At 36.9% G+C, this 23,650-nt stretch overlaps 1 protein-coding gene across 1 annotated transcript; it reads left to right on the plus strand.

The window, feature by feature from the left end:
* Window positions 1-14,381: 14,381 nt before the first annotated feature.
* Window positions 14,382-23,032, plus strand: LOC104111743 (PHD finger protein ALFIN-LIKE 4-like). The gene is made up of 5 exons (XM_070174844.1): window positions 14,382-14,543; window positions 14,716-14,748; window positions 18,949-19,177; window positions 20,468-20,603; window positions 22,480-23,032. The coding sequence occupies exons 1-5, from the start codon at window positions 14,447-14,449 to the stop codon at window positions 22,720-22,722; spliced, it is 738 nt and encodes a 245-aa protein (XP_070030945.1). The 5' UTR covers window positions 14,382-14,446; the 3' UTR covers window positions 22,723-23,032.
* The last annotated feature ends 618 nt before the right edge of the window (window positions 23,033-23,650 follow it).

Here is a 23,650-nt window from a genome sequence, read left to right on the forward strand (position 1 = left end):
TATACTAAGTTAATTTGGCTAGATTCGGGTCGTCCGGAGATTGATACATGTGAGAAGGGCTTGTTAGAGGAGTGATTTGGCTTGCTTGAGGTAAGTATCTTACCTAAAAGTAGTTGAGGCATTAGTTGCCTGAGTTATTTGTGATAACTACGTGCTATGGGTGTGTATATGTGTGGGGTTTGAGCCCATGTGTAAGCACCGGGGTATTTATCCATGTTCAGGGTAGTGCTTAGGCTATGATATACCTTGTATTGATTGTTAAGCTTTAACATTGTGATGTTTCTCATATTTGTAACCTTGTTGCGAACTATTTAATCTATGTTTGAGATTACATAGAGGCTAATTCCCTGAATGAACTTGATAATTGCTATTTATGTAATGAAATTGCTGATTTGAGCTATGATAGCACACTTTACACATTCCTACACTATAGCATATCATTATACTAGTCCAGGAGCATGAAATCTGATATTTATTCATCATATATATATGTATTCTTGTATACTTACTTCTGTGTGATATGATTTGGACTGGATGTCTGTGACTATGTCGGGCGAAGTGTGTTGTTATGCCTATGACCATGCCGGACGGATTATGTTGTTATGCATGTGACTATACCGAGTGAATTGTGTTGCTATGCATATGACCACGCCGGACGGATTGTGTTGTTATGCATGTGACCATGTCGGGTAGATTTTGATATTGAGCATGTGACCACGCCAGGCTGATAGCACATTGAATTGGTCATGCTGCGTGTGGATATGGATCCATTCCCCTAGGGTCACCCTCTCATGTGCCTTATTGATGGTGTACACGCGAATTTGAGGAAAACTAATTAGTGGTTTGGTACAGATATGGAAATATTGAGGAAATTTTGGCTAGTGTTTGTTTTGGATTTTGCATTTCAACTTTACTTGCAATTTTCATGGTTAATTACCTGATTTATTTGCATATCATCTTTATATGTTGTATTATTGACTGAGAAGAGAACTTGAGTAATTTTGCACACACGTATGGTTCATTTATGTGTTTTATGACTTGATCACATTAATATTTTGTACTTGTTGAGTTTATGAAACTGTACAGGTTATAGCAAGTATTATTTACAATTCTTGCTTTTTTTACCTCGCCGAGGTTAGTTATGATACTTGCTGAGTATATTGGGTCGGATGTACTCATGCTACACGCTGCACTTAATTGTACAAATCTAGGTGTCGGACCCAGTCATCAGTAGCTGAGGCTTATAGCATAATTGAGAGACGAGGTAGAACTGCATTCTCGACCGCGTCTTGGCATCTCTTTTCTTATGTACTATTGTCTTTACTTCAGACAGTATTGCATTTGATCATTTCAGACGTATTTCTATATTAGAGCTCATGACTTTGTATTTACCAGTTCTGGGGTATTTACCTTGTATTGGTAATATTATGTTGTGTTAAAGCTTTTAGACTTGTATCATTCAGTTGTTTTTAGTATTTATAGTTTGTTTTGGCATGTTTGGCTTGCCTAGCAAGTGCATTAGGCGCCATCACGAATGGTTGGGTTTTTGGGTCGTGAACAAGTTGGTATCATAGCCCTAGGTTCGTAGGTATTATGAGTTATGAGCAGGTTTAGTATAGTCTTGCGGATCGGTACTGAGACATCTGTACTTATCTTTGAGAGGCTACCGAACTGTTAGGAAACTTTATTTTCTTGCATTTTTGTCGTGCGGATTTGTTATTTCGGAAAGTTAAACTTGACTCTTCTATTCTCTCACAGATGGTGAGGACACGTGCGACCAGATCAGGCGAATGGCCACCACTACCACCAGTTAGGGCTGCGAGAGGCCGAGGCCGAGGTGGGGCTCGCACTACAACCAGAGCAACACTTGTGCAGCCACCAGTTGCTCCAGCGGAGGAGCCGGTACCATATATTGTCTAGCCGGTGGGGCCAGCTCAGGCACCGGCAGTTCCTATTATTATTCCTGGCCTTCAGGAGGCTTAGCCTAAATTTTGATTGTGTGCATGACCCTGGCTCAAGCAGTTTTGATCCCAGTTGCACCAGCTACCTCACAGGCTGGGGGAGGTACCCAGACCCCTGTCGCTCGTACTCAAGAGCAGCTAAGTAAGGGTCATCAGATGCCGGAAGCGTTACTAGTTCAGCCGGTTACTGTTGCTCGGACCGAGGTTGGTCCACCTATGAGTGATGTGGAGAAGAAGAGGTTGGAGCGGTTTGGGAGGCTTAATCCTTTAGAGTTCAGCGGATCAGAGTCAGAGAATGCTCAAGCTTTTCTAGATCGGTGTCAACAAATTCTTCACAAAGCTGGTATTTTGGACACCAGTGGGGTTTCCTTTACTACTTTTGAGTTGACAGGGGAAGCCGACAAATGGTGGTAGACTATTGAGTTAGGCAGGCTCTATGGCGCAGCACCACTTATGTGGGATGAGTTCTCATTTATCTTCTTAGAGAGGTTTTTTCCATAGACTTATAGAGAGGAGTTATGTATGAAGTTTAAGCAGCTACGCCAGGGAGATATGACTGTGACCTGGTACGAGATGAGGTTGAAATATTTTGCACGTCATGTTATATGGTTGGTTCCCACTGAGAGGGAGAATATTAGGAGCATCATTGATGGCCTCACATATGGTTTGCATTACGGTGTGCCTCGAGAGGCTGAGACGTATGCTAGGTTTGACCAGGTGGTCGAGATTATTAGATGCTTAGAGCAGGTCCGCAGTCTTGAACATGAGGAGCAGGAGGCCAAAAGGCCTCATGGTTTAGGTGGTTTCAGCAGTGCCTCATCTGGAGGCCAGTCATATTACAGCAGAGATCATCCGTATAGGCCCGTTCAAGCAGCCTGTCATGGTACTTCAGTTAGCCATGGTAGACACAGTGCTTGCCCAGCTCAGTCATTATTCAGTGCGATGCTGACATAGAGTTCCTACCGTGCTCCATCTGGTCAGGGTGAGGTGGGGTTGTTATGAGTGGACTTGAGTCATCTCAAGACGGATTGCCCCACACTATTGATTAGGGTCCCACAGCATAGCTCTCAGCCTATGATGTCAGCACCAGTAGCTACATCACCCGCACAGCCAGCTAGGGATGGGACTCAAGCTGTTTGAGGTCACCCTATCACATTATTCTGGATTGTCACACTAAGACTGTAATATTGGCGATGTTGGTGTTGCTGAGATTGGATTAGAGAGGCTCTTTGGATCATGTTCCCAGTAAGGTGATTTCATATTTGAAGCTCCATGGATGGTTGAGAAGGGTCATCTAGCATATTTAGCCTTCGTGAGGGATGTTAGTGCTGATGCTCATACCGTTGAGTCAGTTCCGGTAGTGAGAGACTTCCCATAAGTGTTTCGTGTATACTTGCCAGGCATTCCACCCGACAGGGACATTGATTTTGGTATTGATCTGGTGCCGGGCACTCAGCTCATTTCTATCCTACCGTATCGCATGGCACCAGCGGAGTTGAAGGAACAACTTCAGGAGTTACTTGATAAGGGCTTCATCAAGACCAGTGTGTTGCCTTGGGGTGCACCGATTCTGTTTGTGAAGAATAAGGATGGTACTATGAGGATGTGTATTAACTACAAGCAGCTAAACAAAGTTACAATTAAGAACAAGTACCCACTACCATGCATTGATGACTTATTTGATCAGCTTCAAGGTGCCAGAGTGTTCTCGAAGATTTATTTGAGGTTGGCGTATCATCAATTGAAGATCCGAGATTCAGATATTCTGAAGACAGTTTTCAGGCCCCGCTATGGTCACTATGAGTTTCTTGTGATGGCTATTGGGTTGATCGATGCCCCAGCAGCCTTTATGCACCTGATGAACAGTGTGTTCTAGCCGTATCTTGATTCTTTCATCATAGCATTCATTAATGATATATTGGTGTACTCATGCAATGGGGAGGATCATGAGCAACATCTGAGGAATATACTCCAGACCTTGAGGGAGAAGAAGCTATATACTAAATTATCCAAGTGTGAGTTCTGGCATGATTCGGTGGCATTCTTGGGCCACATAGTGTCTAGTGAGGGGATCAAGGTGGATCCAAAGAAGATTAAGTCAGTTCAGAGTTAGCCTAGACCGTCTTCATCTACAGAGATTCAGAGCTTCTTGGGTTTGGCAGGCTATTATCATCGTTTTGTAGAGGGTTTCTCATCCATTACTGCACCTTTGACTAGATTGACCCAGAAGGGTGCTCCTTTCAGATGGTCCGACGTGTGTGAGGTGAGCTTTCAGAAGTTCAAGACTACATTGACTACAACCCCAGTGTTAGTATTGCCTACAGGTTCTGGATCTTACATCGTGTATTGTGATGTGTCGCGTATTGGACTTGGCGCGGTGTTGATGTAGGACGGTAGGGTGATTGCCTACGCATTCCGGTAGTTGAAGGTTCATAAAAAGAATTACCATGTGCATGATCTATAGTTGGCAACCATTGTTCACGCATTGAAGATTTGGAGGCACTATCTATACGGTGTTCCATATGAGGTCTATATTGATCATCAAAGTCTCCAGCATCTATTCAAGCAGAAGGACCTTAACTTATGGCAGCGGATATGGTTAGAGTTGCTAAAAGATTATGATATCACCATACTATATCATTCAGGGAAGGCTAATATGGTGGCTGATATGTTGAGTAGGATGGCTGAGAGTATAGGCAGTTAGGCATATTTATCAATAGTAGAGAGGCCACTGGCCACGGATGTTCAGGCTTTGGCTAATCAGTTTGTGAGATTGGATGTTTCGGAGCCCAGCCGTGTTCTTGCTTATGTTGTGGTACATTCATTGTTGTTGGAGCGTATAAAGGCTCGCTAGTTGGATGATCCTCACTTGTTGGTATTAAAGGATATAGTGCATCAGGGTGGTGCTAAGGAGGTTGTGATTGGTGATGATGGTGTTATGCGGCTTCAAGGTCGGATTTGTGTTACAAATGTTGAGGGTTTGAGATATTTGTTTCTTGAGGAGGCTCACAGCTCGCGCTATTCCATTCACCCAGGTGTCACTAAGATGTACTGTGACTTGAAACAACATTATTGGTGGCGAAGAATAAAGAAGGATATCATTGCTTATGTCTCTCGGTGTTTGAACTGCCAAGGGATGAAGTATGAGCATCAGAAGCTGGGAGGGTTGATTCAGATATTAGAGATACCGGAGTGGAAGTGGGAGCGCATTACTATGGATTTTGTGGTAGGCTTACTGCGGACCTTGAAGAAATTTGACACAAACTGGGTTGTTGTGGACCAGTTGACTAAGTCTGCACACTTTATTCCGGTGATGATTACTTATTCTTCATAGTGGCTGGCTCAGATTTACATTCATGAGGTTATTCACATTCATGGTGTGCACGTATCTATTATCTCAGATCGAGGCACTCAGTTCACATCGTAATTTAGGAGAGCGGTGCAACGAGAGTTGGGCACACGGGTTGAGTTGAGTACAACATTCCATCCTCAGACGGACGGGCAGTCCGAGCTCACTATTCAGATACTGGAGGACATATTATGTGCATGTGTCATTGATTTTGGAGGTTTATGGGATCAGTTTCTTACGTTAACAGAGTCCGCCTACAACAACAACAACTTCCAGTCGAGTATCCAGATGGCTCCTTATGAGGCCTTATATGGGAGGAGATGTCGTTCTCCATTGGTTGGTTTGAGCCTGAGGAGACTACGTTGTTGGGAACTGATTTAGTCTGTGATTCCTTGGAGAAGGTGATGGTGATCTAGGAGCGGCTTTGTATAGCACAATCCAAGAAGAAGATTTATGCTGATTGGAAGCTTTGTGATGTTGCATATATGGTGGGTGAGAAGGTTTTGCTCAGAGTTTCGCCCATGAAGGGTGTGATGGGGTTCAGAAAGAAGGGCAAGTTGAGCCCTCGATATATTGGCCCTTTTGAGGTGCTTGAGAGAGTGCAAACTTGCATTGCCACCTACTTTATCAGGTGTTCACCCAGTGTTTCACGTTTCTATACTCTGGAAGAATTATGGTTAGATCAGAGGTAGCACAGATAATTTAGGTTGTTTAAGAGATATAGTAGTACTGATTTCAACATCACCAAGAAAGAGAATTTGTTGCAGAGTATGCTTACTAATGGGGTATATGGGCAGTTCGACTAAACACTACGATATTTGTATGATAGTAGTTGTTGAGGTCCCGATTTTAGTTAACTGACATGGATGAATCTCTAGAAATGCACATTTCGAGATCCTTGTATATGCGACTTCAGAATTGTGTTTGATTAGGCATGTTCGCTAGGATAAGGAATCTTGTACTTTTGAGGTATAGAGATTGGATTTCTAGAGGTGAGACTATCTCTTGGAGTTGTGAATAGCAGAAGTGTGTTAATAGTTAGATAATTAGTCGTATGTGTGTTTGCGATGGATGACTTGAGGAGATTTGTGCATGTAGAGCTTGTGTTTTTTTTGGTATTTGGTGTGATATGGTCTGCTTAGGTCTAGTGATATATCCTTCTTAGAGGTCTTGATTTGAGGAGTATGTCTTGAGAGGTTGTTGACATTATTTTTGTGTGTTGGGATATGAACAAGTTAAGGAAGGACTTTAGAGGCTCAAGGATTTGTATATTCATTGCATTGGGTTCCATGAGGTTGTAGCTAATCATGAGTAGTGTCGTTGGTAATTGGGTTGATAACGAGTTGCATGTATATATATTCACAGTTGAGGCCGGTGAGTTAGAGGTTTCTTATGTTCATGAGTGGAAGTTAAAATGGATCCTTATTAGCTTATGTAAGGCTTATTACTACTTTAGAGGAATATGGAATCATGTTGGTTGTCAAATGATTGGATTGTTATGGGTCAGATTTGCTTATACAACATTATGTGTCAACCGAAAAGGGTGATAGTTATATGGGATGTTGCTACTGTCGGATTGGATGGAGTGACAGCTCACCATGTCATTTTGGTAGTTATGCCAGGAGGTTTGGGTACATTAGTGAAGTTTTCCTGAGTTTGCTTTCTTATTGTATAATGGACCACTCCTAGACTGGTTTAGAAGAACACCGCATATAAGGGAAGCCATTGGATAATAAGTTGTGTTTTTATAGATTTGTGATATTTGAATTATTATTTATATGGTACAAACCATGTCGTTTGAGGTTCTATCTAAAATTTGGCGTGACTTGTTGGTCGAGCAACTTGTACTACATGAGATGAAGTTTATGGACCTGGAATGCGCGATTGGATTTGCATAAGAGTATATTTGGAAGAGAATGCTTTTAGGCAGCCTAGGACAAGCAATGGTTCTTACCGGACGAGAAAGAGATCCATGACTTGTTGATATAATGGGTGATTATGAGTTTCTATAGGTTTCTTTCATCATTAGTAGTGATGTGAAGGCTTAAAACAATGATTTATTTGAGATGAGATATTTTACTAATACTGGGTTTGGTAATGAATAATTATTGTGCTATTGCTATAGGTATATGACTTATGGGGTACATATGTGGTTATATCTTGGAATTATATTTATGACTTGATACAACTTGTTGAGATAAATATAATGAGTATATACAACCATCAAATCTTAGAGGATGTTCGAAGTATTGAAGTTGGGTTCAATGGCTCATAATGTGTTTACGAGTTTGTATGGATTGAGGTGACATGATATCACATGTGAGAATGTGTATGATGAGCTTATGCATCTATTTGACGGCTTTTGAATGATTCTTGCCACATTCTAGGACGAACGTATATTTAAGCAGGGGAGAATGTAATGATCCGACCAATCATTTTGAGTTCTAGCATTCTGTTTTGTAATTTGAGATCTTAAGTAAGTTCATATGTTTTATGACTTGCGCATATGATTGGTTTTGATTTCTGAGAGATTGGGGAGTGTTTTGGAAGAGTAATTCTTAATTTGGAAGCTTTAAGTTGGAAAAGTTGACCAAGATTTGACTTTTGTGTAAACGACTTCGAATTAGTGATTTGAATGTTCAATAGGTTCGTATGATGATTTTGGACTTGTACGTATATTTGGTTCGGGCCTCGAGTGACTCCGGGTTGATTCGACGCTTCTAGTCAGAGGTTGAAATTTGAACTTAAAAAGGTTGGAAGATTTTGCTTTGATGCGAGATTCTTGATTTTGATGTTGTTATTTGTGTTTTGGACACTTTGGATAAGTTCATGGAAGGTATACGGACAAGCTAGTATGATTAGACAAAGTCTTGAGAGGCTCTGGCGAGTTTCGAGGTGGTTTCAGATCATTTTGAGCTAAGTTGATTGCCAATTTTTCTGCAGTCGGTGATGCTCTTCATGATCGCGAGGGGTGTGTCACGATCACGTAGAAGAGGAATGGCAGGTGAAACTTTGCTTTTTGTGATCGCGAGGTGTGCGTCCGCGATTGCATAAGGTCGACTGGTGGTGCTTCGCGTTTGCGAAGGGGTATTCCACGATTGCGTAGAGGGAAGTCTTTGGCAGGAAGCCTGTGCTTCGGGATCGCGTATGATGTTCCACGATCGCATGGTTTTGGTAGGCAGAGAATCATCATCGCAAGTTGTATCTTGCGTTCACATAGTAAGAATTGGAGGCAGTGCATTGTGAACGCATAAGCTAGGGGGTCGCAATCGCGAAGAGTATAATGCTATCAGGGGTATTTTATGTCCAGAATTATGAGAATTACTAATTTGTCACTATTTTGAGTTTTGAAAAACGGGAAGAGATGATTTTGGAGATGAATTTCACTCATACCTTGAGGTAAGTAATTTCTACTTGATTTTGATTGTTGACGGCCAATTTTGACCCTCATTTTTAGAATTAATTTATTTATACTAAATAATTTACAATGAATATTTTAAAAAAAATTTCAATCAATAACACCTATTTTTACAAGATTAATTTAGTACTACTAATTTTGAAATTGATAATTCAATGTTAAAATTATAATATACCATGCTTACTATTTTTAGATTATTAAAATAGTTTATATATACACCACACAAGCTTTATAATTAATTTAATGAATTATTCCTTAATTCCTAATTAATTAGATTACTATGCTATAATTCGAAATTAGTGTTACAATTTAGAAAAAAAGTATTTTATAAATAATTAATTACAATAATAGTAGTATATTTCATAATTATAATTTTACTATATTTATTTCAAAATAATTAAGTTTATTTAAATTAATTTCAAAGAGGTTAAAAGCCAAAGGGCTATGATTGCAATTCTTTAATTAAACATGGGTTGGTAATCTTTTAAATCAATTTTGGCCCAATATTCAAGCCAATATCCGAAAATACCCAACCCAAACAACCCCCTTAATCCCTGTTGGCAATCCTTACCATCACCTCTCAGCTAGTCATGACCTGCCACGTCACTCGTCTCTCATACTCACAAAATAAACACAACTAATCCGGGTCATCCATTTCCTAGATCAACGGCCCATAGATTTATACTTTATTTCCTCTTTACACTCAATAACCTAGACTAAAACAAAAAATGAATCTATTTAATGTTGAAAACCAGGTTGTTACCTTAGTTTAGATACACTAGCTCATGAGCTTCAAACATGTTTTGTTTCTTTGATATGCCTCTGTGATTCTGTTAAATACCTGATTGAATTCATAACTATTTATGTAAGCATGTCCTAAGTTAGTTGGATCTTTGTGTCATTTTGATGCATATTCTGAGATTGTTATATACTTGGCTTAAGTTGTGAGGTATGGACAAGATGTATTTAAGTTGTAATGTCACATTTGTTTAGCTAAATTACTGCTGCTAAGTTCCATTATATCTGAAGCCCCATCCCAAACATGGTTAACAAATTTTCCCAACATGATGATACCTCTACCCCTTTCTGAAACTCATATAGTGACAGCCTAATCCTATGATGATAACACTTTTATTTTGAAACAATATGATCCTTGTTAAGTCTCTTTGTGTGTGTCCTTGTGACCTGCACTTCTTTTGTTCTTCAATGCCTCTGATTGCCTTCATGATCACATACATGCCTGCATTGTCTTTAAAACCTCACTAAGCTTTCCGAAATGGATTAGACTTAGCTTGTGAACTCTAAGAGAATCTTTTGTTGCTACTACTTAAATATAACATCGTGATTTATTCTCAATGAGATTTGTGTGAAATTAAAACTCTTAGAAAGAAGTGATTATGCCATTGATTTTAAAGTTGAGAAGGACTAATAGTCTGAGATTCTGTTAGTACTCTTAGAAGTTCTAGTCAAATTTGTGAGTCTGGAACTTTGTTAATGTCTTTAGAAGTTCTAATTGCAGTATGTTAATTTATAATCCTGTTAATACTCATAGAAGTTCCAATTAAGTTTGTGAATATGTGACCTTGTTAATACTTTTAGAAACTCTGGTTGTAGTTTGGTATCCCTGATAGTACCTGTAGAAGGTCTAACTATGACTGCTGGTTTGAATATTTATTAATACTCTTTGAAGGATCTAATGGAAGTTGTTAACCTGTATCTATGTTGGAACTCTTTAGAGAGCATCAATTATAGTGATTAACCTGTAATGCGGTCAACACTCTTCAGAAGTCTTAACTGTAATTACTAATCTGCCCTCTCTTAAACCCCCTAGAAGTTTAATTGAAGCTGTTGGTCTATATCTTTGTTAATACTTTTTAGGAGTTTCAATTAGAACTGTTAACCTATGTGTGTGCTAGAAGACAAGACCTAAGTTAAAACCAATCTTTGATTAGTCTAATTGAAGACTGTTAAGGCAAATATATTTGTGTTCATAAACTGTTGCAGACTTGACTATATACTCTTTCTATCCTTAAGATAAATGATCTTGGGTGTTTGGTTCCTTAACAGAAATCTGATAATGTCTCTGCCTCTATATATGCTTGAAGTTGATTTCTTTTGAGCCTACTTAACATGTTATTCATTGTGAATCATACACTTAGCTTTTGAAATATGGTTACAACAAAATGAATAGGTTGTCTTGTAGTCCTATGGTGTTCTGCTTATATATATATATATATATATATATATATATATATATATATATATATATATATATATATATATATATATATATATATATACTTATGTGGTATGGTATCACTATGATATTTCATAAACATAAACATCATGTACATATATATATATATATATATATATATATATATATATATATACTTATGTGGTATGGTATCACTGTGATATTTCATAAACATAAACATCATGTACATGTTTTAAACTCTTTCAATTATATATACATAAAAACATTATCTTCAAGACTCTTTTAAACTGATATCCTTTTAAAACCACACATCCTTTTTGCAAGTATCATGTTCTAAATTAATATAGTATAATGTACCCCTCCTTTAACACTAGTTAAGCATAATATAGACAACTAATCCTTTAAATCTAGTCTAAGTCCTATGGAGCTACCTCAGGTAGATTTTAAGGGATGCCTAACACCTTCCCCTTGGAAGAACAAGAACCCTTACCCACAATCTCACCGGTTAGCAGATAAAGAAATGACCATTAGTAATTAAATAGGTACCTTAGTATACCTTTAAATATTAAGTGGCAGCTCTCTTTTATCATCAACAGAAAAATCACAAGTTAAATCTTGTTTTGACTCATGCAAAGTAGGGGGCAACATTGATTATATATCATGATTTCTATGGATTTATATACCTAAAACATGTAATTTTAAAGTAAAATTTGGAGTTTTTGTATACAATTTAAGAAAGTTTATTTTGAGGTTTTGAACACTGATTTGGACTCGGATTTGGGAAATAATCATATATTTGGTCTCGCGAAGTTAAGAGTCATCGGGATTTGATCTTGGTCTTGGCTTTTGGCTATGTGTGTCCGGGTTGATCTTTTTTGACTTTTGATATCTGATTAAAGATTGAAACTTTATTATTTGGAGTTGACTTATATAGCTTTATTTGACCTTATTGAATATTATTTGGCTAGACTTGAGCAAGTCGGAGGAGATTTCTAAAGGAAAGAAATTTTTGGAAGGTTGATTTGACTTACAAAAGATAAGTATCTCTCTTAACCTTGACTTGAGGGAATATTTTTCTGAAAAATAGAATTATTTGCTACGTGCTATGTGTTTTAGGATGATGTATATGCGAGGTAACGAGCGTATATGCAGATACCGAGGTTATATCATGTTTTGGATAGATTCTAGGTTCTTTATGCCTTGAATGGGTAAGAGCTCTTCTTTACTTATGCTCTATTTGATTTTTATGACTATGTGGAACAATTATTCATGCTACAGATCATGTTTTAACCTATGACATCTTATTTAAGCTCGATGGGTTATTCTTGAGATTTGTTGATATATTTATTTGATCGTAGTCACACATTATATTATGAACATACATCCGCACATGTTATTCTTGCGATAAACCTTAAACTGTTGTATGGCTACTTGAGCCTCCTTATTCGCGTTAGACATGATAATTATTTAGATGATAGATTATATGTTGGGATCGTTGTCATATGTTAACGTAGGTGTGCATCTTACTTAGAGATCATCTCTCATATACATACATACATACTTGCATGATTACTTCTCTGCCGATATGTATTATATATGCCTATCTCTTATTTATATGCATACATCTCTACATATGGTCCATTTATATGGATCGAGATTATGGCACGTGAGTTGTCCGTACAATTATGATAATTATGGCATGAGGTTTCTGTCGTGCAATTTTGATGATATTGATATTGAGTATCGCACGTGAGTTATCTGTGCCGGTAGATATTATTATTGACATATGAGTTGGTCATGCAACACATGAGTTGTCCGGGCAAGCGATATTATTATTAGCACATGAGTTGTCCGTGCAACGCTTGAATATGGATTTATCCCTCCGGAGTAAGGTGATAATCCATTGTACTTTGGGCCCTATGAGCGATGTGTGTGGGTGTGTATATGTGTGTGTTGGTATTGATTCTGTAGAAAAGATTGAGTCTTGAGCATGCATTGACATCCTAGACTCGTGTATAAACATTCATATATATCATTAATATATGTACATTCACACATCCTCTGTATGCATGAGACTTATTAGCGGATTATTGAACACTTAGAGTGTGTCGGGTTTGATGTACATATTAAGACTTTATCATGCATTGATAGTTAGACTAATGATAGAGCATTAGTATAAATGCTATCTGAAAAGTGTGAGAAAATAAATCTCTATCATGCATAGTCCCTTTTATGATCATGTAGGAGTACTTGAATAAAAGCTATTTGGTGCAACTTGTATTGATATGCAGATTTGTTGCATGTTTGGTTTGGTTATTTGACAATATGCTTTTTGTCTTCTCTGCAGTTTATGTACCTTATTATTGATTGCCGTTGTTTTTTTGACTATTCCATGCTTATTTGTATTTTATTATACATGTTATTGAGCTGACATGTTATATAAATTGAGTATCTTTTGACTAAACCTTGTCACTACTTTGTTGAAGTTAATCTTGATACTTATGGAGTATATGGGGTCGGTTGTACTCATACTATACTTCTGCACCTTGCGTGCAGAGGTACTGAACTTTTCTGAATGACGAAGGCTAGTATTAAAGATGTACCAGCGCTTCAGTTGCAAGCCACCACTTTGTTCAGGGTAGTTTAGGGCTTGTACTCCTGTTTATATATATATATATATATATATATATATATATATATATATATATATATATATATATATATATTTCAAATAGATAATGTGATCTTTCTTCATATTAGTGTTGTAATCATATTCGTAGTCGCTCATGACTTATACTACCAGTTCTTGGGATAATTGTAATAATTTATGCATTCTTATTTTATTATTTTTTTGATGATTTTTCTTCAAATTGTATTATATGTTATTTGAATTACCTAGCGGGTTGGGTTAGGTGCCATCACGATATTGGTGGAATTTTGAGTCGTGATAGTTTCTGAAGTTGCTAGCGATAGAAGAACTTCATATCCCTATTTTCTAAAGTTGTATTGAAGTGATAGAAGAACTTCATATCCAATTATGAAGTTGCACTTTGAAGCGATAGAAGAATTTCAGATCCAATTTTTTTAAGTTGCAATTAAGCGATAGAAAAAATTCAGATTCAATTATGAAGTCACATTTTGAAGTGATAGAAGAACTTCAAATCTTACAAAATCCTAAATTTGAAAGTTCAATGCGAATTTTGAAGTGTGTTTTAAAGTGAATAAATTTTGCAAGTTTTGTGTAATGCAGGTATGAATTCAATATAATAACAATAACAATAAATTTAAGCGTAATCCCACAAGTGAAGTATAGATGGCTATGAATTCAATAATAGCCGACCGAAATTATCCTTGAAGGCCATCAAATTTACGACAATGCCCCTGTGTTTCCAATTAGGAGTAGTACCTTTATATTCTTTTCGTACCCTTTAAAAGTCGTTGAAAACACTGAAGTTGAAGCAGAGGAAAAAAGCAGCTGCAGTGAGTGTGGAAATCGGGCAATGGAAGGAGGCGCACAGTATAATCCTCGCACTGTGGAGGAAGTTTTTAGGGATCTCAAAGGCCGTCGTACCGGCTTAATCAAAGCCCTCACCGCTGGTATACTTTCACACACACACACACATTCCCTTATCTGCAAACTGCATGTATATCATTATTTTTGTTTTTGCTGTCCAAAATTCTTCTTTTTCTGAGTTTTTCTTTTTTGGGTTTTAGCATGTATTATTATTGTACTCTGTGAGACTTTAATTTTGGGCAATTCTTTTTGCAGATGTGGAGGAATTTTATCAGCAGTGTGACCCTGGTGAGTTTTAGGGATCCTTACTTTTGTTTTCAATTCCCATTAGCTCGTGTTTAAGTATTATTCGCATTTACTATTTATTTATTTGGTAAGTTTTCGCTCACTGCAATAAATATATTCTTAAAAAAAAAATTTCAATTGAATAAATTTGCAGTGGGTTCTGATTCCTATTGTTAAGAAATATTTGCTAATTTTCTGCTGTTAAATATTGCTGCATTATTGTTGTTTTAACCTCCTTTTCTTTTCAGTTTTCCCGGGTTGTTTATGTAATTGCTTTTATGTGCTCATGAGTTCTGGAATATAAGTGTGATTATATTGAATTATGTTCTGTTCACTTATTAGATGGGGCTCTATTTGTGGACATCTTCTCTTTGCTACGATTTCCCTGAATTAAACCTTTTTATTAGATGTCCCCAAGGGACAAGCCTAATACACGATTGGGTCTTTCCGCTCCTTCAAAACTATTGAAAAAAAATCTTTTCTTTGAGTGGGAAGGCACACTCTGCACTTGAAAATGAGCGAAAGTGGAGAGGGGGGAGGGAGGGAGACATGAAATTAGGGTTTTTTTTCGAAGTGTCTATATAGGTCATAGCTCATTGGTTCCAGATCAGCCCTCCTGTTAGGATCGGGAACCCGGGTAGTGCGGAATTTAGCCAAATAACAGTATAATGACAATAACAAAGACAATGGAAGTTGATAATAACGGCAATTAAAGAAAATAAAGAAGACACAAATTTAACGTGGTTCGGTCAAAGTAACCTACGTCCACAAGCGGAGAGGGGCAATTTACTATGCTAACTCTCATACAAAATACTCTTAATAAAGGAAGAAAGGAAGAAACAAGAAATGAAGACTCAAGTCTTGTTGGTGTGTCTAAAATGAACTAATAGCCTTCCCTTTTATAGGCAAAAAAGTCTTGGCCTCTTAGGTGAAAAAGAAGAGATACAATTTGTGCAAATGATGTCCAACACATAATGCAATATTTTTGGGTCCCAAAGAATATTGCAAACAAAGTCTACACTTTGCAAAGATGCTTATGCTTATGTGAGATGGACTCCATTAGCCAAAATATTGGCCATAATTACAAATCTCCACCTTGGCCTAATTTTGGCTGATATAGTAAATTTTCTCCACCTTCTCCGCAAAAAGCCCCAATGGGCATATGTCAAAATTTAATGCCATCAAAATCAGACAAGTTGTCTGATACCGAAACTGTAGTAAGGCCTATAACAGTGGATCCCAATAAAGTATACAACGAACCAAATCTGTGTGCTTTCATGATCACAAGAGCAACATGAGAAACTTTCAGAACTCCACCTTCACCTGTGTACTTGCACCCAAGAGATTCTAGAGTGCCCAAAGAGATGAGATTTTTCTTTAAGTCAGGAACATGTCTAACATCAGTGAGAATTCTCACCACACCATCGTGCATTTTGATTCGGACTGTACCTTTTCCAAAAACTTTGCAGGCAGCATTGTTGCCCATCAAGACAACTCCACCTCTAATAGATTCATATGTGGTAAATAAATACCGATTGTGACACATATGATAAGAACAACCCGAATCTAAAATCCACTCATTGTTAGATTTGAAACTATTATTAGTTGCTAAAAAAATAGTTCCCGCAGTCTCATCAGCAGCTACACTTGCTTCGGCAATGTCAGTATTTTTGTGCTCATTTTTCCTTTCCTTATGCTTTTCTTTATTTTTCAGCTTATAGCATTCGGAGATATTGTGACCTTTCTTATGACAATAGCGACACTGTAAATTATTGTATCTGGATATGGAGTCAGATTTGCCCCTAACAAACAAGCCAACTTCCGCTTGAGTTCCACTAGCTTCCCAGTAATATCACTATCTATCTGTTCTTTTGATTTTAAGATAGATTTAATATCCTTATAAGAGATATTATCCTTTGCATAAAGCATAGTATCTCTTATATGCTTAAAAGATGGGGGTAGAGAACAAAGCAGTAACACAGCTTGATCCTCATCTTTAATTTCTACATCTATATTACTCAAATCTATAGGAATGGAATCAAAGATATCAAGATGAGAGAGAATAGAGGTACCTTCACCCATACGAATTGTATAAAGCTTTTGCTTCAGGTAAAGTCTATTTTCTACCGTACTCTTCATATATAAGGTTTTTAATTTTTCCCACATGCCTTTAGCTGTGGTTTCTATAGAAACTTCACGTAAAACCTCATTTGAGAGATTTAAAATGATACCTGCTTTTGCCCTTTTGTCTATGACGGCAAACTCCTCATCCGTCATTTTATCCAGCTTCTTCTCCTTTCCTTGCAACGCCAAGTCTAAGCCATCCTGAATTAGGATAGCTTCCATCTTTAATTGCCACATTCCGAAGTTTGCACTTCGATCAAATTTCTCAACATAAGACTTTGTTAGAGTCATATTGGCTACTGAAACAAACCCGGTTAGACCTGGCTCTGATACCAATTTGTTAAGATCGGGAACCCGGGTAGTGCGGAATTTAGCCAAACAACGGTATAATGACAATAACAAAGACAATGGAAGTTGATAATAACGGCAATTAAAGAATATAAAGAAGATACAAATTTAACGTGGTTCGGTCAAAATGACCTACGTCCACAAGCGGAGAGGAGCAATTTACTATAACAATAAGAGTACAAAAGAGAGTACAAAATTAGAGTAAACACTCTAATTAATCCCAAATACCCTAAGAGAATAACCTCACAAGATCACTCCAAAGAAAGGGTTCACACAAGTGCTTCCCAACACTTAACTCTCATACAAAACACTCTTAATAAAGGAAGAAAGGAAGAAACAAGAAATGAAGACTCAAGTCTTGTTGGTGTGTCTTAAATGAACTAATAGCCTTCTCTTTTATAGGCAAAAAAGTCTTGGCCTCTTAGGTGTAAAAGAAGAGATACAACTTGTGCAAATGATGTCCAACACACAATGCAATATTTTTGGGTCCCAAAGAATATTGCCAACAAAGTCTACACTTTGCAAAGATGCTTATGCTTATGTGAGATGGACTCCATTAGCCAAAATATTGGCCATAATTACACCCCCACCCCAACCTACAAAATTGTTTTCTTAGAATGGGGACCTCCTCTTGTCTCGGGTTGAATGCAATGTGAATCATTTGACAATTACTAGTATGATGAGGGAAATAAATAATACAGCAAGACATCAGAAAACAAACAAAGCTGAGTATAATTGAAAATGCAAGTTTGGAAGTAGGCGTTTGGACATAAGAATTGTAAAATTCGAAAAAATGGTGAAAAAAAATTTCAAGTGAAAATGGTATTTGAAATTTAGAATTGTGTTTGGATATAAATTTCAGTTTGAGTTGTTTTTGAAGTTTTGTGAGTGAAAATTTTGAAAAACAGTTTTTTGCAGTTTTTCAAATTTTCGAAAATTTCCAAAATGCATCTTCAAGTGAAAATTGAAAATTTTATGAACAAACGCTGATTTCGAAAAAAAACGAAATTTTTTTGGAAAAATCTTCAACCAAATTTTATGTCCAAACGGGCCCGAAAAATATGTTTTTTTAAACTAGCTGGTCCATTGGACTTGCTACTTATATGTTGCTTGAGCTGGTCTAAAAGTGTAGCAAATGTTTCCTTGTTCATCACTCAGTTGTTGTCTCAAAACTGACTCCAGCTTCCAATGTTTGGGCATTTTAAGCAGAAATATCTTGGAAGACTTGGGCTCAATATATTGGTCTTGTTTATGGCTTGAAATGTGGACTGGTCCATAAATATAGGGCTCAAAATCTGTCTAATACATTTGACTTGACAGCAAAGCTTTGTGCTTTATTTATCATCTTTTGGGTCAAACAAATTGCAAATCCTTTGTTTTATATGCCTCATGATAGTTTATGATTTTGGAAAATCTTATAGTTCTTCATAATCCTGACATATGAAATCCATGAAAAGAATGCAACATTACTCCTGAGCATAAAGCCTGAAATATCCTTTAGCTCAACAAGACTTCTAATCTTGTAATGTCTACCTTACACATTAAAACAGATATTCAAGTACTTTTATGGTTTTTTCTTTCGATAAGGACTTTTATGGTTTCGTTGACATATTATTTTATTGAATAAGTGCTTTCTGAAAAATTGATTAGCTCATCTGAAACTATTTGATGATATCGCAATCTCAAAATTTTCTTTTCCCTCTCTCTTTCTCTCTCATGAAAACCTTGCAGAAAAGGAAAATCTTTGCCTCTATGGATTTCCAAGCGAGCAATGGGAAGTCAATTTGCCAGCTGAGGAGGTGCCTCCTGAGCTTCCAGAGCCAGCACTGGGTATAAACTTCGCCAGAGATGGGATGCAAGAAAAGGACTGGTTGGCTCTAGTTGCTGTTCACAGTGATGCATGGCTACTCTCTGTTGCCTTTTACTTTGGTGCCAGATTTGGCTTTGACAAAGCTGATAGGTACACTTGATTTTTTGACAGATTTTACAAAAACAGTTGCATTGCCTTTTGCCTGCCCTTTTTGTGTTTATCCGATCTTCCTTTGATGAATTCTTTTTGCATGTATACCCCTCTACTTTCATATATTGTCTATATTTAACTTCCGTTATACTATCAGGCCAAATTTACCCCTACCATTATACTATCGGGCCAAATTTACCCCTACAATCAGCAAACTTTTAAAAATACCCCATGATCTATTAAGTAATCCAAAATCTCCCAAATTCCTTTTATTTAAATCACTTGTTGTTCTTCTTGGTCCACTATTTTTGAAATAATTGGCATTTACCTGTTTTCTGAATTAGAGAAAAAAAAAAGAGAAAAAATTATTAAATAATACAACAGAATAAACAAAGTATAGTAAATTGAAAAATCTAAATTAGGTAGCTTTTTTAAATTCTAAAAGTATTTACAACATCTCAATTTTAATGAATTCGTTGCACCAAATGTATGAAGACTTTGCAAGTATCAGTGATTGAATTTGAAGTTCCTCGGAGACTTTACATTGTCTGATTCAACTTTGCTTTAATTAAATGCCTACACATTGTGCACTCTTAAGTTAGTCGATCGAACTCTATAGTAACTAGGCAATGACAAAATATATTTGAATATACATGTACATACATGATGATCAGCTACATATAATACACAATAAATAGGCCCACTAAATTCTACGGTGTGTATATGATTGAAAAATAAATAAAATTCTATACTAATTTTATTTATTACAAGAAGAGAAATTGGTGCATTGGTAATTAAAAAAAAATTATGAATAATTTGTATAGTCTAGTAACTTTAACAATCGCATCAATAGTAATTTTTGAAAATAATGGAGCAAGAAGAACAACAAGTGATTTAAATAAAAAGAATTTGGGAGATTTTGGATTACTTAACAGATCAAGAGGTATTTTTAAAAGTTTGCTGATTGTAGCGATAAATTTGGCCCAATAGTATAGCGGTAGGGGTAAATTTGGCCCGATAGTATAACAGAGGTTAAATATAGACAATATATGAAAGTAGAGGGGTATATTTGGCCCTTTTCTCTTGATTTTATTGTGGACATATAGCCTACTAGAAGTTGCTTATTCTGTTAAGTAACTAAACAGCGTCACTCTGTAAAGCCATTGTATGTGAATGGTCCCAAGCGATGCATGTGCTTGGTCATGAATGCAGAAGAGCCGTTACCTACTCATTTTACTAAATTGAAAAGTTTCTTGTTTTTGCTAAACGTTTGTGGTATCTGTGGTTCAGGAAACGCCTGTTCAATATGATAAATGATCTGCCAACAATATATGAGGTTGTCACTGGAGCTGCCAAGAAGCAAGTAAAGGAGAGATCATCAGTCTCTAACCATAGCAGCACCAAATCCAAGTCAAACTCTAAAGTGGTACAACACTACCACTCTTCAACCCTCTCCCAAATAAAAATGTTGATTCTTTGATAACCCATTGCTATGCAGTATTCATAACAAAGATAGCAGTGGATAGTTTCTGACATAAGCCTTGGACTCTTGGAACGAGAACATTAAATAGTAAACTTGAAATTTAAGGTTGTGGCCTGAAGGTACTTATCCTAAATAAGGAAAAAATATTTGGGGGGGGCTGAAAGTATTGATCAAGAGATCAGCAACAGGAGTTGGGATTTGACCCCACAGATATGAAACAACTATTCCAACCCATCTCTATTTGCTTATATGTTTGTGAATTCCTTACGTCAGCATTAGGGACTTGTATTTTCTATGATGACTGATAACTCATATGCGTAGTAAGCAGTGCAAAGAGAACGATTATAGTGATTAGAACAATTTTGTCATGACAGATAATTAACATGAATGAAATGAACGAGACAAGAATCTGTGCATTTTTCTCCTATAGTGTATTGGTGAAGTGGGGTCAATTAGAGCTCACCACAACTAGTTTGAGATTGATGTTGGTTGATAAGTGAATTCAGAAAAACAGAACTGAATTTGTGAATTTTGTATTCAATGCAATTCATCCTAATGGGACAAATCTAGAAAAAAAAAATCTATTGGAATAAAAGAAATTATAATACCTCGCTGGTCATCTAATTTAATTACCAAATTGGAACAACAATCAGGTGAATATCAAGAGGGCATACCACTGGCTCATCAGCTACGTTCTAGAAACCCCAAATCTGTAGTGATTTTTACTAGCCAACAGATTGGAATAATGATTCTGATGATTAATCAGTGACAAAACCATCTCTACCTGTTATATTATATGTTACATGGATACGGGTGTACATATTTGATACAGTTATGAATCTAAAAATTGAATTTGTCATAACCTAAATCCTAGATCTTGGAGGATATGAGTAGTAATACAAGTACGTTGTTGAGGTATGACTATTAAATTGTATTATAATGTATTATAACTCACCCTTGGTGACTTGACCAAGATCGGGGTGCATCCAACACACACCCAAATTGTGTTGGATCGACACGAGTGCAACGGGTGATTTTGAAGGATTTGCGTACCATGTGGTAACCAGCTATAGATTATGTAGTCCCGGAATTCTACACAAGCCTCTCAAGTTGATAAACGTTGATTTTTCTTTCTATTTGAAGTATGGAGGCTTATTTGATGTACTACATCTAGTATCAAAAGGGCTTAGGTTTATATGTTGCTATGTGAGTTGTGACTTGTGGGAGTTAGCTGGGCTTCAGGTTTGGTGATGTAGTAGCAGTAAGTGAATAATGAAGTTATTTTGAGTTGTTATGAACTAATGGAGTGACATTTCTGGGTGTATGCTTATATGCCCGTTGTTTGAAGAGGTTGTGCCTTGTTAGAGGCAACGCGGAAATTTTCAACAGTTGAGCTGTGTTTGATACTGACCTACAGTTTTCAATTGATTCTAATGTCTTGTTTTCACAATTGTACTTAGCATTTCATGTTGCTGAATCTTCACAACTGAATTTGCTCTTCATTAATATTTTTTTGGTCAAGGTGCCTTATAAATTGAGGTTTGTGCCTACTTTCAGTTTGCTTTATATATTCTGTAAGTTCACTACTTTCTTATAGTCCTCATTTTTTGTTGCCATCACTTTATCTATCACTTCTTCACTGTATGCATCGGGGTTTTGTTTATCTTATTTGAAACTATACCATGTCTCCTACCATACATTTTCCAGATTATCATAGAGAAATCATTAAAAGCAATTCCATGAATTGAGTGTGTTTTCTTATGCTTGGTGTGGAACTTAACAAATAGGTGTATGAAAATAGTTTCATGTTGAAATCCAGGGTAAATACTCAAAGGTCGAAGTAAAAGATGAGGATGATGGATTAGATGAAGAGGAGGAAGAGCACGGCGATACCCTGTGTGGGGCATGTGGTGAGAACTATGCTTCAGATGAATTCTGGATTTGTTGTGACATATGCGAGAGGTGGTTCCATGGTAAGTGTGTGAAGATCACACCTGCGAAGGCTGAGCATATAAAGCAGTACAAATGCCCAACATGCAGCAACAAGAGGCCACGCCCTTGACATCCTGTTGAATTTGCTAAAGTTCCACCCTTGTATTTGTCTCCTGTAGGACACTGCCATCTTACGTAGATCAGCAGGGCATGTTCATTCAAAGTTCTCGTCCTTACTCTTTGTTTTTCTGGATAATCTACTAGTTAAAATTTGGACGTATAGGGATCTTGTAGGAAAGCATCTTCCTGTGATATATTCTAACTTGTAAAACTTAGCTGGAGTGTGGTTTCGCAGGTATAGTTTAGTTGAAGCATCTGCAGCCTGATGTTTAATTGAAAATTGTGCTGGTGTCAATCAATTGAATGATTCTATGAGCGAATGCTCTGCTTTCGTGGTTGCGGCTTGTGATCTAATTGACAAGGCATATAATAGGCAATTTAAACATAAGGAATGACGAATTACAAGCCCGATGCTTAAAACTGGAGGTCAATGAGTTCAGTGTGGGAACTGAAAGGTGCTTGTGTTCGTTCCTTAGCAGCTTTCTATATTAAGATCTGTATCTGCTAACTTCTCTCTTGTGGGGTATCACTACTTATTTAGATCCCTGAGACTTTTATGTATGCAGCAAGCCAGCAACTTCCTTCAAAGTTACCATTTAAAGGTTGTGCAATAAGTACCCCTAACCCCTTTATTCTACCTGTGTTCACCCACTTCGATTTCCCTATTATCTCAATCATGTCTTACACTACACCAGAAGAACGTCTTGAGCATCTTTTGTTTCCTAGTATGAGTTTTTAGTTGTTTCTTTTTTTCCTTCCTCAAAAACATCCTTTCGCCAAACTTAACAAGACATTTTCTTATAGTTTTAGTGGTTGGAGAGTCTCAGATGAAAAGCTCAAAACAGATTGGTATTTCCTTAAAACAAAGATTTAGATTAAATTCAGATCAACCAGAAAAGTTTAATAGGAAATTTTGCCATCGATGGCTCTTGACATAG

The sequence above is a fragment of the Nicotiana tomentosiformis genome, chromosome 5, assembly GCF_000390325.3.
Source record: "Nicotiana tomentosiformis chromosome 5, ASM39032v3, whole genome shotgun sequence".
Lineage (NCBI taxonomy): Eukaryota > Viridiplantae > Streptophyta > Magnoliopsida > Solanales > Solanaceae > Nicotiana > Nicotiana tomentosiformis.